At 36.1% G+C, this 16,859-nt stretch overlaps 1 protein-coding gene across 5 annotated transcripts in view; it reads right to left on the reverse strand.

Moving 5' to 3' along the window:
* Positions 1–16,859, reverse strand: part of LOC130082541 (disks large homolog 4) — a 204,925-nt gene that overhangs the window by 6,935 nt on the left and 181,131 nt on the right. For all 5 annotated transcript variants that reach the window (XM_056247413.1, XM_056247415.1, XM_056247412.1 and 2 more), the window contains 6 exons: positions 15,183–15,297; positions 12,741–12,917; positions 9,084–9,126; positions 7,516–7,546; positions 7,345–7,392; positions 2,042–2,143 (listed from right to left, as the gene is read on the reverse strand). In XM_056247413.1, coding sequence (XP_056103388.1) covers positions 2,042–2,143; positions 7,345–7,392; positions 7,516–7,546; positions 9,084–9,126; positions 12,741–12,917; positions 15,183–15,297 — 516 coding nt within the window. The remainder of the gene's footprint in view (positions 1–2,041; positions 2,144–7,344; positions 7,393–7,515; positions 7,547–9,083; positions 9,127–12,740; positions 12,918–15,182; positions 15,298–16,859) is intronic.

The raw sequence follows: 16,859 nt of genomic DNA on the forward strand, positions 1-16,859 counted from the left end.
TTATTCAGCAAGGACGCATTAAATTGATCAAAAGGTGACAGTAAATACATTTATAATGTTACAGAAGATTTCTATTTGAAATAAATTTGAAGTTTATATTAGGGCTGCACGATTTGGGGAAAATGTCATATTGCGATTATTGAGGTCAATATTGCGATAAGCGATTGCGATATAATAAACAAAAGGTTTCATGAGTCAACTTGCTTGGTTCTAAAGCAAAAAGCACACACAGATTAGTGATAATTCTGAAATGTGTATTTCTCAACTCAAACTAGCAACAACAACTAAATGATTGATAACACCTATAATGATCAATAAGCCATTGATGTCTGGATAAAAATTCATTTAATTTTAATTTAAGTGAACTTCAAACAATCTTCACATAAACCCATAATAAATGTCATATTTACCTGTGCTCTTCCTGTCTAACAGGACATATATAACGTTACAGAAATTGAATAAAGTTATCAAACAGTCTGCGCTGCATAAATGATAAATTATATGGACTAAAATCCTATTTAAAGCAACACAAGTTCTTTGGTCAAGAGCAGTGAGTGTTTTTCTCTGTTCCCTTTGTTCTTTGATTAACTTTACTGACAGAGAGGATTATTGGATGCCGGCCCTTTAAGAGTTGCTGACAGAGACGCGGATCTCACACGCGCCTTATTCTCTCACAACTCTTTACGACCATCATAAGGCTGCTCTTATGTTATGAAGACACTCGACAAATGATATTTTGGCATAATTGTGTGTGTTATTGTTCGTTCACTTCAAGCGGAAAGAGAACTGTATTCTGGCGCGCGGTCTGGGCACGCGCATGATACTGGCGCGCGTCTTTCAGTCAGGACTAGGGTTACCAACTTTCTGAAATGGAAATAAGGAACGGGGGGGGGGGGGGGGGGCGGAGATTGACATGGGATTGACAGTATTAACATATTATAATACAACTTTTAGGCCTACGCCTGTTTATTTATAGAATAGCAAAGTAGTCCTAATCAATAATAGGCCTATACAAGACTGAACCACATAGATATATAGCTATCATGATCATTTTGCCAACAATGAACCATGGATTTGTTTTTACGTATTATAAATACGTTTTATTTTTAACTTAAACAAATACAACATAGCCTATAACATTCAAAACTCAGACTGCATTTGAAGAAAAATAAACACAACAGTTTTCTGTAGCCTTGTGCGAACTTATTCAATAGAATTAGACTTCTAGAATGTTCTTTCCAGTGCAAAAAATAATATTTTTAATATTCCTACCTTTAATACCTCGCGCATTCCAGCCACGGGTAGTCATTTTCCCATTCAACTCTATTTGCTCTTTTCTTTTTCGCCGGCTGCTCGGAGGTAGTCATTTTTACATTTCCCGCTGTTGTCACTTGTCGTCATCGTTGCTACAATACGTGACTCACAATGACTAACGACCAATTAAAAGGGCATTCTCTGATGATGATAAAAACGCTACGCGGCTGATCACAGACAAACAGGGGGAGAAATTAGTATCTACCGCACTGTCGGTTTTTTTTTTCTTATCATAGCCTTAAATGTCTTCGTTCATAGTCTGTCTGACATTTATTAGAAGCAATGTGCCTGTCATGAATTTGCACTGAATTGATTCTCAAAAATACGGAACAAAGTGCGTTCCGGACGGATGACAAAAAATAACAGATGCTGCGTTAACAGCCCTAATTTGTTTATTTCATATAAAATCGCAGTATTTTGCGTCATATAATCACATAGGCTTGACATCGCGATTACGATTGCGATATGATTAATCGTGCAGCACTAGTTTATATTCATCAAAGAATCCTGAAAAAAATTGCATCATGGTTTCCACAAAAGATATAAAGCGGCACAACTGTTTTTGATAATTAATAAAAAAAATGGTTGAGCCCCAAATCAGCATATTCGAATGATTTCTTAAGACGGAAATTGCATGAAGCCAAATCAGACCTTTGTTGAGAAAGCTCTTGGCACTTTTGAGAGCAATATGCATCTGAGCGTGACGACAGAGATGAGGAATACTTACGAGGGACACAAGAGCCGAACTTGTCTGGGAACTCAGACAGCAGGTCATCATTCACTCGGTCCTTCACCGGGCCCAGAATAATGATCGGCCTCGCGTAGTGCACTAAATTGGATGAGAGATGAGACAGAGACTGTACGAATACATACACTAGTAGACAAAGCAAAAATGGATGTGAGGAGAAAGAACAATATGACATAAGCTAAAAAAAACTCAGTGGCTCAGTTCCCAACCCTAGTGAGCTATAGGTGCGCTCCCCATACAAAAACTGAAGGCAGCGAAATGTGAAGCTTAGAAAATGCTTAAAGGGATAGTTAACCCAAAAATGAAAATTATTAATTACTCACCCTCATGTTGTTCCAAACCTGTTTCGTTCATCTTCAGAACACAAATGAAGATCTTTTGAATGAAATCTGAGAGCTTTCTGTCCCTTCATTGACAGCTATGCAACTACCACTTTAATGCTTCAAAAAGTTCATAAAGAGATCGTAAAACTAATCCAAATGAAATGAGCGGTTTAGTCCAAAAATTTCTGAAGAGACTCGATTGCTTAGCCTGGTTAAAACCAGACCATTCTCAGTTGTAACTGAGTTATGGTCTGGCAAAGCGTCATAGACAAATCATTTCCAGAGGGGCGTCACCAACGGACGTCGCGGATAGACCTAAACCCAATCAGAGCGATGAAGGAGATGACGTACGCAGAGCGGCGGAGAAACATCTCCGAGTGTTGTTCTTTGCTCGGTTTTTAACAAAAAGGAAACGTTCAAATTGCTTAAAACAGACGCGATAGCTGATTGGAACGAGTGATGTTCGACGGCGGCGTCCATCTTTGTAATGTAGGCTACAAAATCTGCTTCAAAATCCCAGCGCTGTCGTCATCGTGTAAAGCCCGCCCCAACGTTTCTGATTGGTGCCGCGATTTCGACGGATTGGAAATGGGCTTGAATGAGCTCTTTGCCAGACTAACTTTCAGAGCAAATCTAAATTATGCCGGAAGTGGTCTGGGTTTTCCCTGGCTATCGATCGCTTTATATGACGAACAGATTTAATTTAGGCTTTTATTCACATTTAAACATTGATCAGCGAACATAATCAGAAGCTCAACCGAACCTCATTGGTTCTCACACGTCAAGCGAACATGCTTGAGCTTCTGATTACCACTGATGTGTGAGATGATCAATGTTTATATGTAGCCTCGTGAGACCATCCTGATCTCGCGAGCTTTCAAGGTTTTACTCGCAGATCAGTCTGGATACTTTCCGTTAAAGAAAATTTGGGAGCAGTTCACCAAACGAACGTCCAATCAGCGTTGGCTTTGAGGCGGGTTGAGGTGTGACGCAACGAGAAGCGCGACAGTTCAGTCTAAAGAACATGGCGGCTTCAGCGGATGAAACTAGCATCAGCGTGGCTATCGAGCAAGTTTTATCGGAATTACAGAGTATTTCTTCACTGAAAGAAGAGCAAAACACTGCTCTGGAGGCTTTTCTCAGAGGAAAAGATGTTTTTGCTCTTCTCCCGACTGGTTTCGGCAAGAGTTTGATCTATCAATTGGCTCCTCTTGTCGTGAAGAAAATAAGAAAGGTGAAAAATCCCATAATAGTGGTAGTATCTCCGTTGGTTGCCCTGATGGAAGATCAGATCAGAGAGGCTGGGAAGCTAGGAGTCTCTGCCATGCAGCTCGGAGGAATCAACGATACAGACATCCTCCATGGCCGAATACAGTTGGTGTTTGGTAGCCCTGAGTCTTGGTTACTCAATGAGAAATGGAGGGATATGCTTTCCTCCGAAGTATACCGTGAAGACTTGGTGGGGATTGTCGTTGATGAGGTGCATGTCACATATAAATGGTAAGTTTAAAAACGTTAACGTTAGTTACGTTACCTAACTTAATTGTATGTTAAACAATCAATGTCATTAGGTCCTTGAAGCCAAACAAACGATAGCTAACAACAAGCACTAGCAATTTGTTCATAAGCAACGTTGGCTCAGTCATAAAGGATGAAGATTAAAATGTTTATTAAAATGCAAGAGTAGCCTGGCTTGTGGTTGTGTTTTCGTCGTCGCTCTGTTAGTACGTCATATGCTTCGTTGATCTGATTGTTTGACTTGGCCCGTCTATCACCAACATAGGCCAATCAGCTAACCAGTATTTTCGCCCCTTACCAAACTACTTCAACGAAAGGTTTCCAGATGGATATGCGGAGCAAATCCATCTGGCGGAGTCAGGTTAGTTTATATGTGAATACAAGCCGTATCATATCATATAAAGCGATCGAGTCTCTTTCGAAAGTTTGGACTAAACCACTCAATTCATATGGATTAGAACTTTTTGAAGCATCAAAGTGGTAGTTGCGTAGCTGTCAATGGAGGGACAGAAAGCTCTCAGATCTTCATTTGTTTTTCGAAACGAAAGTTTTCGGGTTTGGAACGACAGAATTTTCATTTTTGGGCGAACTATCCCTTTAATTTTACTCAACTTCTAAAGCAAAACATCCATAGAACTGCAACACAGGCCCATCAATTTTCCATCAGTTTCAAGCCAGGAATAAGTTTTCAGGAGGGTCTCCCTCGGTTGAATTCTCCTAGAATCGCCACTCAATCTTCCCTCAAGCGACGGCCCTGATGGTATGCATCATCAATAAGGTTTATACTGAATGTGGCACACTGTGATGATGATAAAGAACTGTATGTCAAGCTCGCTGTTCGCATACGGTAACCTACGCAGGAAAAAACAAAGTATACTTGCACGCTTGCTTTGTGGGTAAGGCTGACAAGTAAAAAAAAAAAAAAATTATTATTAGTACCAGAAAACCATACTTAAGTAAAAGTGGAGATACCTTACTGCGAAAATGACTTCATTACAAGTTACAAGTCACCAATTCCAATACGATTTGAGTAAAAGTCTTGGGCCTGGTTTCACAGACATGGTTTAGATTAAACCAGGATTAGGCCTAAGTTCAGTTAGGACATTTAAGAAGCTTTTATGAACGTGCCTTGGTGTGCATCTTGAGACAAAACAACAGCACTGACATATTTTAAGATATATCAGTGCGAGTTGCTTTCAGCTCAAACATGCATTTTAGTCTGAGACTAGGCTTAAACCTCGTCTGTGAAACCGGGGGTTAGAGTATCTGATTTGAATGATTTTGTACTCATACTGAATGTAGGCTCAAAGATGCACTAGTCCCCAACAAGACATGCCAGTGAATCAAAATCAAACTGAACACCTCAATATTGCAATAAATCAAAGTCGACACAACAGCCTCTTAAATATCTACAGATACTCAAAACTCAAAAGTCTCAGTTAACTTGGAATTTTTTTTCTTGTAGCATGTAATCGCTGCAAATTCATTAAAGCGTTGATAGTGTTGCCATAGAAATGCATAATTCAAATGCATAAATACGTATTGTCATCTCATAATTATTGTAATAGACCTTAGTCAGGGTAGTGCCATATTTAATTTTGGATGGGAATGAAAACGAGGCTGAGGGATAGAATACAGTGTTCAGTCGATTGTACTGTTGTTTAACAACGAACCGATTGTTCAGCTGATGAAACGTCTTTCTGAAAACAACTTTTAGTGAACAGAAACTCCATAAGGCAGTTTAAAAAGTTGTGAACTAGGACTTTTATACAGTGTATGCCACTGAAAAGACTATCTCTATCCCTCACAGCTTCGTTTTCATTGGCGATAAATTGAATATGGTGTCTAACCTGACTGAGGTGTATTACGACATGGCGTGAACTCAGCACGTGTCCTCATCTCATATATGAAACACCTGCGATTCACAACTGCCTGCTAATGCACTCACACTCGTGTAAAAAGGCCTTGTTGATAAGTTTAGGTGAATAAGGGCAAAACGCACAAGATATAGTACCTTCAATGTCCTGTAGATGGCGATATCGCTTCTTTTGTAGCAGAAATTGCTGCAGAAAAAGTTTGGTGCCATGCAAAATGTAATGAGTAATTGCTTTACTCATTACAAATGTACTGGAGTACATAATCAAAAAATGTAGTTAAGTAGAGACTAAAAGATGCTGACAATCCAAGTACAGAGTAGCCAAAACGATACTTAAGTACAGTAACTAGTTACATCTACTCAAATACTTGACACCACTGCTGAAAAGTATCTATAACAATAGTTACATCTAGAAATATCTGATTTCTATGGAAGCTTGTTTCCACCACTGAATAAAAATAAATAAATAAATAATTGTGACTTTTTATCTCACAATTGCGAGTTATCAGGCCAATTCTAAGGGGGGAAAAAGACTAACTTTTTTCCCCTCAGAATAGTTTATATCTCACAATTCTGACTTTATATCAATAAATTCTGACTTTATAACACGCAATTCTGACTTTATATCACACAATTCTGACTTTATATCACGCAATTGCGAGTTTATATCAATTCTGACTTTATATCAATCAATTCAGACTTTATATCTCGCAATTCTGACTTTATATCACGCAATTCTGACTTTATAACCTGCAATTGCGACTTTATATCAATAAATTCTGACTTTATATCTCGCAATTCTGACTTTATAACCTGCAATTGCGACTTTATATCAATAAATTCTGACTTTATATCTCGCAATTCTGACTTTATAACACGCAATTGCGACTTTATATCATGCAATTCTGACTTTATATCACACAATTCTGACTTTATATCACACAATTGCGAGTTTATATCAATCAATTCTGACTTTATATCATGCAATTCTGACTTTATAACACGCAATTGCGACTTTATATCAATAAATTCTGACTTTATATCTCGCAATTCTGACTTTATAACACGCAATTGTGACTTTATATCAATAAATTCTGACTTTATATCTCGCAATTCTGACTTTATAACACGCAATTGCGACTTTATATCAATAAATTCTGACTTTATATCTCGCAATTCTGACTTTATAACACGCAATTGCGATTTTATATCACGCAATTCTGACTTTATCTCGCAATTGTGAGAAAAAAAGTCAGAATTGTGAGATAAAAAGTCACAATTACCTTTTTTATTTTTCATTCTGTGGCGGAAACAAGCTTCCATAGATTTCACATCAATAGTACTCTATTCAAATGAACTCTCAGCGTTAGTGCACTTTACATGAGGAGCGCTATTTGTGTTGTTGCTGTTGTCTATATATGCAGTGTTTGAATTGAGTCACATACAGAATGAAGTTTTTATTTAATTTAGATTTAATGCTGCCTGCGTAGACCATAGAAAGCAAGGTATCTCACTGGGGTTTGTATCAGAGCCAACGTATAAATGTCTCAGTTGAGTTATCCAACCTTCCACTTGTGCAACTGTCTCGTAACTCCGTACTGCCTCTTCCCTTCCTGAGAGAAAACAAATACACATACATCAGTTTCTGTTTGCAATGCATTCAGCAACAAAACATATATATGTATATTCTGGGCTATAGTGTGCTGTCTATGAGGGAAAAGAAGTTTGTAACTCACCCTGTGAGCCTATACTGTCTCGACTTCGGTCCTGTCAAAGAGAAAATATAAGGTGCAATGCTTATCAAATTGTAATAGACTGTTTCCTACATCAGTTGTAAACATCCAGTTATTGCATCATTTGTCCTGGCTTGAAGAGGTAATAACAGTGTACAAGTGTATGTGATGTCCTGTCGGAAATATCGCATTAATGAGATGAGCAGAAGTACACTTTAGCATACTTTTAAAAAGAGTACTTTTTATGGAAACAATATACTTAAAAAAAATATATAGTTAAGTGTGAATTAAATGTAAATGTTTTCAGATGCTTAATTGCATTAGATGAAAATGTATTATAGTTTAAATTTACATTAGCTGCAATTAGCTGAACATTAGAGTGATTCTTTGAAAGTAGGACTTAATTCCATCTTTATATGTCGTTTCATAATTTCTATTATTGTCTTATGAAATACACTTAAAGTGTACCATCGAATGCCAAGCATTTATAAATGACAAGCATTTATGGTGAACTAAAATATACTTTAATGTCATTTTTTCTATTTAAACTTGTATGCCATGTAATTACGTAATTTTTAATTACACATTTGTGATGATAAATGTGCAATTTAAACTTTAAATGTAATACCAAATAACACACTACAATAAAAATTATAATCAAGTACTTTACATAATGCTTTAGTATGTCAGTCAACACATCAAAATAAGTGTACTTTTTTAAAGCATGACAAAAGATTTTTTAAACAGTGTTTTAAAATGTACTTTCTAATAATGTCAAATTAAAAGTTTGGACTTAAAATAAAAAGTTAACAAACATAGTCATGAAAGTTTACTCTCTTTAAGTACATTTAAGTGGTATTTTATTTCAGTAGACAGTGTTTTAAAAATATGATTTTAAGATTTGAAGTATTTGTACAAGTGCACAATAAATGCACTTAAGCACACTTCTTTTTTAAAGGTAACCCTGTGACAAAGTGGGGAGAAAAATGTCCAAAGGCGTTGTGTGTGTGTCTGGGAAACCTAGATTGACATAAACCAGGAAGAGTAACATGAGCATGTGGATGTTTTTACCCTGTCTCAATGTTTGTTTTTTGTCTGCAAATGTCATTTTAGGAGCTCTATATATGAATACCACCACAATGCCATAATTGCAAGTGGGATTTTTTTTTTTTAAATGCTAAAATACACAGGCAAAACATCAGTCATGCTTAATGCACACCATTTGCTGTGTTTGCATTAGCTCTAAAGAGCTACCTGTCTTCCGGAGAGTGAAAGAGAGGAAAAATATAAGCTTAAAATATTAACTTCCCAGGGAAACCTCCAGAACCGTGATCTGTGTGTACAGGCAGCACAAGCTCACAATGCCCAGGAGCTTCAATGCTTTCATAAAACAACTCCTTGATAGACTCCCATGAGCTGCAAACACACACCACTGCTAGTCTAAACCCGTCAGAACACATTATAGAGCAGGACAACAAATCTCGTAGGAGAAGAGCCCAATGTTTTTGGAGTAATTTAAAGAAAAATGGGTGAACTGCAAACAGCTGTTTGTGTTTTTGCATGGAGCTTACCCTTTCTTGTGACTTCAAGCGCGACCACTCTTTTCTCTCAACCCTGGAAGAGAGAGAGTGGTTGAATGAATGACAAGATAAATAAAAACAGGAAAAAAAAAACACTGAGGGGGAATTCACTAAGAAGGAATTGTGCCCATCTGATGCTGTTGTTTGTTGCTTTAATGATATTGCTTAACTATTTAATATCAAAAACTACTTTTTTGCCACAACAAACTGCATTCTTTACTCTCAAGGTGTGTTTCTGCTTGCTTTTTGCAAAGTGAGTGACATTCTCGATAATGCCAGATGAACACAATGTTAAAACAACAGTTACACAGCTGAAATAGCACATACAGGGGCGCTGCTAAGGATTTAGGGCCCCATGAAAAGAATCTTGACAGGGCCCCCAACACAGCTGAGACTTTGTTCATATTAATTTACATATGGCAAAATACTTTTATGGTATTTTGACTATCATTCTCATATATTTAAGTCAATCAGACAATTGAACTTCATCCCATGTCCACACCCCTAATTTGTCCTCTGTAATACAAAGCCGTGCACCCGCTGCACCCTGCTCTATCGAAACGTGCTAACTTGTTGAAAAATGCTACCGTAGAGACCTGGGGCCTCAAAGCGTGCGTACGCCATAGCTGTCAACATTGAACATTGAAAATAAAGGAGATTTCCCGGAATCCATCCCCAAAATAAGGGATATTTTTAACCACAATCTTTAAAAATAAAGCACTAATCATTAAAAGTCTAAAGAGTTTATAACTAGCCTACATACACTACCGTTCAAAAGTTTGGGGTCAGTGAGAATTTTATTTTTATTTTTTGGAGGAAAGAAATCAATACTTTTATTTATCAAGGAATAATTAATTTGATCGAAAGTGACAGTAAAGACATTTATAATGTTACAAAAGTCTTTTGAACTTCCTATTCATCAAAGAATAAAAACAAAAACAACAAAAAAACTGTACAACTGACATACCAACAACTGTTTCAACATTGATAATAATAATAAATGTTTCTAGAGCATCAAATCCTCATATTATACTGATTTGTGAAGGATCATTTGACACTGAAGACACTGACACTGGTGATGCTGAAAATTCAGCTTTGATCACAGGAATAAATTACACTTTACTATATATTCACACAGAAAACAGCTGATTTACACTGGAATAATATTTAATATTATAACTGATTTTTGTTGTATTTTTAATCAAATAAGCGCAGCCATGGTTAGCAGAAGAGAATTCTTTTAAAAGTATTTAAAATCGTACCGACCCCAAACTTTTGAACGGTAGTGTATGTGTGAGAGAGAAAGAGACAATGTGTGTGTGTGTGTGTATGAGAGAGAAAGAGACAGTGTGTCATTTAAAAAAAAAATATCGTAGAGAATGTTTAAATACTAATATCAGTTTACGAGGGAAACGGAGGCGAAGTTAGTTGGTGCTTCGGGGAGTGCTGGAGATGATTGGGAGAGGTCCGTGCACCTTTACCGATCAGAGCGCGCGCTGACACTTGTTTATTCTCAACGCGTCGCACGAGCGCGGCAAAAGTGACAAGTTTGGTGCGCAAGACCGGCAAGACCTCATTTCGCTTAGCTGTGTGCACAGCTTTTTTGTAACAGCGCGCGCGGCACCGCATCCGAGGATAAACGACTTCAAGCCGAATCTGTCCGAGCGTGTAACTTACGTCTCACACAATCAGAGCGTAAAAATACGTTGCCTGGATACAATTTGGGCGGACTGAACCATTTTATGATAATCGAGACGAGGGGAGAGGGGCCCACGGACGTTTGTGTTTCCTAAACAAATACATTTTTTTTGACACCAGGAAACAGCAAATAGAATAATTTAAAGTTAATAATTTTTACTATCAAATTAATTTTTTTAGCACCACAATTTTATTTGGGGGCTTCTCTGGGCCCCCTCTTAGTCATGGGCCCCGAGAATCGTCATCGTTTACCCCCCCTTTACAGCGCCCCTGAGCACATACACAACTGTTTAGTGAATTTGTCCAAAGCGAGATTAAAGCCATAAAACATTAATGTGAGACTGGTATGATAAAATCTCTTATTTCTGTCACGACAATGTAAAGCTTGTAAACTTGGTTGCTTCCGCTTGATTCGCATAAGAATAACGAAAAGTGTTCTTTACATAGAATGTTATTGATTTCTATTTCATTTAAACTTTCTATTCATCAAAGAATCCTGATAAAAATGTATTATGGTTTTCCACAAAAATATATAGCAGCTCAACTGTTTTCAACATTGATAATAATCAGAAATCTTAGGCATCAAATCATCATATAAAAATGATTTCTGGAGGATCATGAAATGATCATGATCACTGAAGACTGGAGTAATGATGCTGAAAATTCAGACTTTATTTCAAAAATCTGACCAACACCAAACAGTGTAATTTTCACTTTTATATTCTAGTGTGAAAATGATTGGTTTTAACATTTCACATGTTGTTGATAGAGCCTCAGTTAACCCTTGTGTTATGTTGCGGGTCAATTTGACCCGTTTCGATTTTCAAGTTGTTGGAAATACTGGTTAACCTTGTTTTTTTTCTTGATATTTTGTGACTTTCTCATTTATCATGATGAACATGCATGCAAAGTTTCAACATGCTGATGTGTTTTGACATATACAAACAAAATTACTGTTACGTTCGTGATGTTCGCGGGTCAATTTGACCCTCATAGACAGCCATTCAAAAGCATATACAGACACAAAATAAAAACATTTATTTTCTGTATGTCAGAGCACTTCAACTCCAGTTCTAACGTGCAAGTGCATCTAAAAGTGCTCTAACCCTAACCAAACACACTTGAAAAAGATAAAATTACAGTGTTCAGAATTATTTGCAAATTACAGATGAAAATCTTTGTCCGACACAGATAGTAAAATAAGCTCTCATTTCAATATTCAAGATATCTAAAATCCCTAGCTTTTAACCAAAACTTTTATGTAGGATTTTCAAAGGCAGCTTCACAGAGCCAAACAATAAATAAAAAACATTTATTTGATGTATGTTTTTGTTATGTTTGGTTTCTCACTTCCCAGTGAGTGAATAATGAAACTAGGAAAATAGGTCTTAGGAAACTAGGGAAAGTTAACTTAGGAAAATGAAAAATTTTCATTATACAGCAATTATTTTTGTTCAGTTACGATGTTCAAAGCATAAAATGTAAAAAAAAAAAAAAAAAAAATCAGTATACTGTTTATTTTCCAATTTTGTTAAAACAAAACTGTTTTAAAAACATTTTCATAAATCATATTTTCAGATATAATGTTTTTATAATGTTTGACAAATGTTGATATTAAAAGTTTACAGTTTGTATCTAAATCTTTGTTGTTTTTCATAGTGTGATTTTTGAGGAATTGTATTGAATCCAATTAGGGTCAATTTGACCCGGTCCATAAGGGGAGTACACAGAAATCGAACAGAACACAAGGGTTAAGTATTTATCACAGAAATGCCTTTTAAAATGACTATTTTGGGTTCGGGCTGTGTGCGGATAAACGCTTCTAGAGCACGTCCTTGTAACAGTGTGTGAAAAGCTAAAAAGCTTCTTTAAGCCGTTTGAATATTATTTTGTTCAAGGACAACAGAGGAGATAACACAAGAGAAAGCACACACACACACACACACACACCTCCTCTTGCTGGGGATGAAGCCGACCTCCTCTTCATCCCCCTGAGGACTGACTCTGCAGGCCTGCCACCACTCTTCATCTCCACAGTCCAAAACATGCAGCACATCTCCAAACCGAAAGCCCACGGCCTGACTCAGGAAACCACAGTCTGCAGTCTTATCATAGTCAAACAGAGCCCTGCCAAACGAGAGAGAGAGAGAGAGAGACATAAGTCACGGGGAAAAGAGAGGACAGTTACAGACAGAAGGACTGAAAAGGAGGAACATCAAAGGAAAATCATGGAATTGGGGTGAAATTAAGCAACACAGACCTTATATTTTTGTCCCTTTTCCTTGTTATGTTCAGAATGGAGTACTAGCCTTCTGATTTCTTTCTGCATACTGAGCAGTGTATACTATTTTTTAAACAGTATGTTAAACAGTATGCTGCAATACACATTTGAAACTATAGAATGCTACACTACTCATTGCAACTTAAAAATTAACACTTAAATAATGAGAAAGAGATTGAAATAGCAGTATAGTATCCAGTTCATTTGTCACACTGGAGAGGGAAGGTGAAGTTGAGTGCAGTGGATTATGGGATACATTTACACAGTGTGCTCAGCTTGTATACTGGGCACTTTAGCAAATGTAGTATGTCATCTTGTAATTCCACCCTTGTGAAAAACAAGAGCGCTTAATTATATTGAACGTGTTATTTTAGTGTTATTCAAATCTTGAAAGTGCACTTAAAAAGAGTAAACTTTCATGACTTTTTAAAAAAATGCACTTTGTAATATTGTCAAATTAAAAGTGTCACTTTTTTCATTTTAAATCATTATGCTTTAAAGAAGCACACTTATTTTGATGTGTTGTTGACTAACACACTAAAGCACATGTAAAGAACTTGATTATAATTTTAACTTAAGTGTTCAATTCAATATTACATTTAAAGTTAATATATTTTAAATGCACTAAATTGCAACTTCATCATTATTACAAATATATTTAAATGCTTGACATTTAAAGTTTCAGTAAAAATGACATTAAAGCAAACCATAAATGATTGTCAGTACATTTGTCAGTGCACTTTAATCATATTTCGAAGACAATAGAAGTAATTATAAAATGACATATAGAGATGTACTTCAGTCCTACTGAAGTGGGTCAAAAAGCACTCTAAAGTGTATTTAATATAAATATTTTTATGTCAATAAATAAATGTAAAACACAATGAATGATACATTTTACTTTAATTTTAAGGCGAGACACTACAGGTGAATAGGGTATTTTTTTTAACTAGCAGATATCACCCATGAAACTTTCCCAGTTGATTACCTACATTAAGATGAGAAAAAAATGTATTACAAGTTTTATGTAATTTAATGTTTAAATATGCAAATTAGGCATTATCTAATTAAATATGCGCTAATTTGCATACATTTCAAAAAATGAAATCTGAGTATTGGATAAAGCCAGGTTCAAAATTCTTTTTTCATTGTGTTCACATATTAGATGGGAAAAAAATATACACAGGGATTTATGAAAATCTACTTTTGTTCTCCTGTAAATCAGAATATACTGTCAATAGCCATAGAAAAATGATTTTTGCCATGTTTTTTGGAATAAAATGTTATATAAATCGGGCTAGGAATAATATATTTACAAATCCCTCTGTAAATGTCTTCATAATATAACTAGGTACAAGACTGGAAAGTTTGGTGTATATAGGTGCTACCGAAGTGGAGATTTCGGACTTTGAGTATGAGAGAAAAGTAATTTTGAGAAAACGGGCTTTAAAGATTTAGCATCAGCCAATGAGATTGCGCATTTGCGCCCTTTTACTTTCACGATTGTTTGCTGATAAAAAGGAAATGACCATATTTGAATCCGACAACATTGTACAAGAGAGAGAGAGCTTTCTAACGGTGTGTGTGATGACAGGGTGCAGATCGCGATCGCGGAGCAACGGATGATTTACAACGCCAACTTTTGATGAATTTATGAGAAATCTACAGACGCAAACAGACAAAGAGTAGTAAAATAAAGACCTAAATGTGCATTTCGGACTTTTTTTCACCACAAGTCTGAAAGAAGACATGTTTTTGAAGACAAATATCCCGAAATCTCAAAATTGACCAGTGAAATTTTTTTTTTTTTGCCTGCCGTGTCTCGCCTTAAACATGTTGAAAACTTTACTTTCAGTTTTCACTCAAGTATATTTTATTAAACTATTATTTCTGTAATGAATACAAGTATGCTAAAGTGAACTTCTTTTTCACAAGGGCATGCATACACAAAAAAAATGAGCATACTGCACATAGTATACACACTGCTGAGGAGTGTAGTGGAAAGAGGACAGGAAATGATGCAAAGAGGAAGGGAATGGAGTTGTACATGTGACTCCTTCATTAGTGTGTTCATAATTTAGTGTGTGTGTGTGTGTGTGTTGTACGTTTACCTGATATAAAACCCTCGTTTTGGGTTACTTCGTAATGTAGTTGTTCCAGAGCCCATACTGCTGTTCATCAACTGCTCTCTGAGGTCATGAATTTTAGCTTCAAATCGACTGTACTCTGCACAAACAAACACAATTTTCAATTTTATCTTAAAACTACACATTTACAAGGTCACATTGTAAAGTGTGCACAATTATTAAGCAATTTTGCTGAACATCTTTATCATTTCCTTATCAGCTCTTTGAATCAATAAGGGTTTATTGAAACCTGCAGACTGACAGTGCCACCTACTGGCCGGAACAGGTAATGAGGGCTTTAAAACTGAGGCAAGCTAAAAGAATAAATGTATTTGTGTTTTAAAAAAGCAAACAAAATGGAAAAGAGCGTAGGGTGTCGAGACCTGTTTTTAAAAGTTGAACTTTTGACTTGACAAGGCGCAACGGTCAAACAGTTTACATCACTGAAAACAACCTTTTCCGTTTTCATCTCCACTAGGCCAGGGCAAACCAAGTGCAAGAATTTATATTAAAATCTATATTATTTGATGTTTATAACATGAGTGTATCTTCGAAAAAAGATCAGTGGTTTCGACAATAATAAAGGACGTAAGCCACTAAAGTAACTACTCACCAATAGCAGATTAAAAGAGCACAATACGTCTGTTGTTGTTTTCTGAGCTATGTCTGAAGTGTGTGTGTGTGTGTGTGTGCTTCATATTTAATAGCGCTCCATTATGATACAGTTAATGAGGAGCTTAATATGATCACTATTGGCTAATGCGCGTCGTACCCGAGCGTGGCTGATTTGACTCGTCCCCTCATCAAGACCATTGTTTATACAGATTAAAACACATTAAACATTCATTAAACATACACACATTAAAACATTCATTATTGGCGGTGCTATGCAAATTTCTGACGGGGCTCGAGCCTCCAGCCCCAGAAAGCCTCGCGCTGCCACTGACACTAGTGTATACAGTGGCCCCAAAAACTATTTGAGACTTCAGCCACAAATAAAAATGCATACACTATACAGGTGAAACTCAAAAAATTTGAATATCGTGCAAAAGTTCATTTATGTCAGTAATTCAACTTAAACGGTGAAACTAATATATTATATAGACTCATTAAATGCAAAGTGCGATATTTCAAGCCTTTATTTGTTATAATTTTGATGATTATGGCTTACAAGTTATGAAAACCCCAAAGTCAGCATTAGAATATTGTGAAAAGGTTTTCATAAGCTGTAAGCCATAATCATCAAAATTATAACAAATAAAGGCTTGAAATATCTCACTTTGCATGTAATGAGTCTATATAATATATTAGTTTCACCGTTTAAGTTGAATTACTGAAATAAATTAACTTTTGCACGATATAATTTTTTTTTGAGTTTCACCTGTATAGTGTATGCATTATATAGCAGAATATCTAAACAAGAGCCAATTATTTTAAAGAAATATAGCACAAACACACATATTTTCTAGTTCCTATAAGATTAACTGTAAACTGTCCATTTACATTTAATTTATTTTATTTTTTAACCTGTATTTAGTAAGTGCTAAATTTGGACCCAGTGTTTAGGATTGGCAGGTGTGTGTGTGTGTGTGTGAGAGTGTGTGTGTGTGCGTGTGTGTGTGCGTGTGTGTGTGTGTGTGTGTCTGACAGTGCTAAATTTGG

The sequence above is a fragment of the Rhinichthys klamathensis genome, unplaced genomic scaffold (assembly GCF_029890125.1).
Source record: "Rhinichthys klamathensis goyatoka isolate OS25496 unplaced genomic scaffold, OSU_Roscu_1.1 h1tg000046l_1, whole genome shotgun sequence".
Lineage (NCBI taxonomy): Eukaryota > Metazoa > Chordata > Actinopteri > Cypriniformes > Leuciscidae > Rhinichthys > Rhinichthys klamathensis.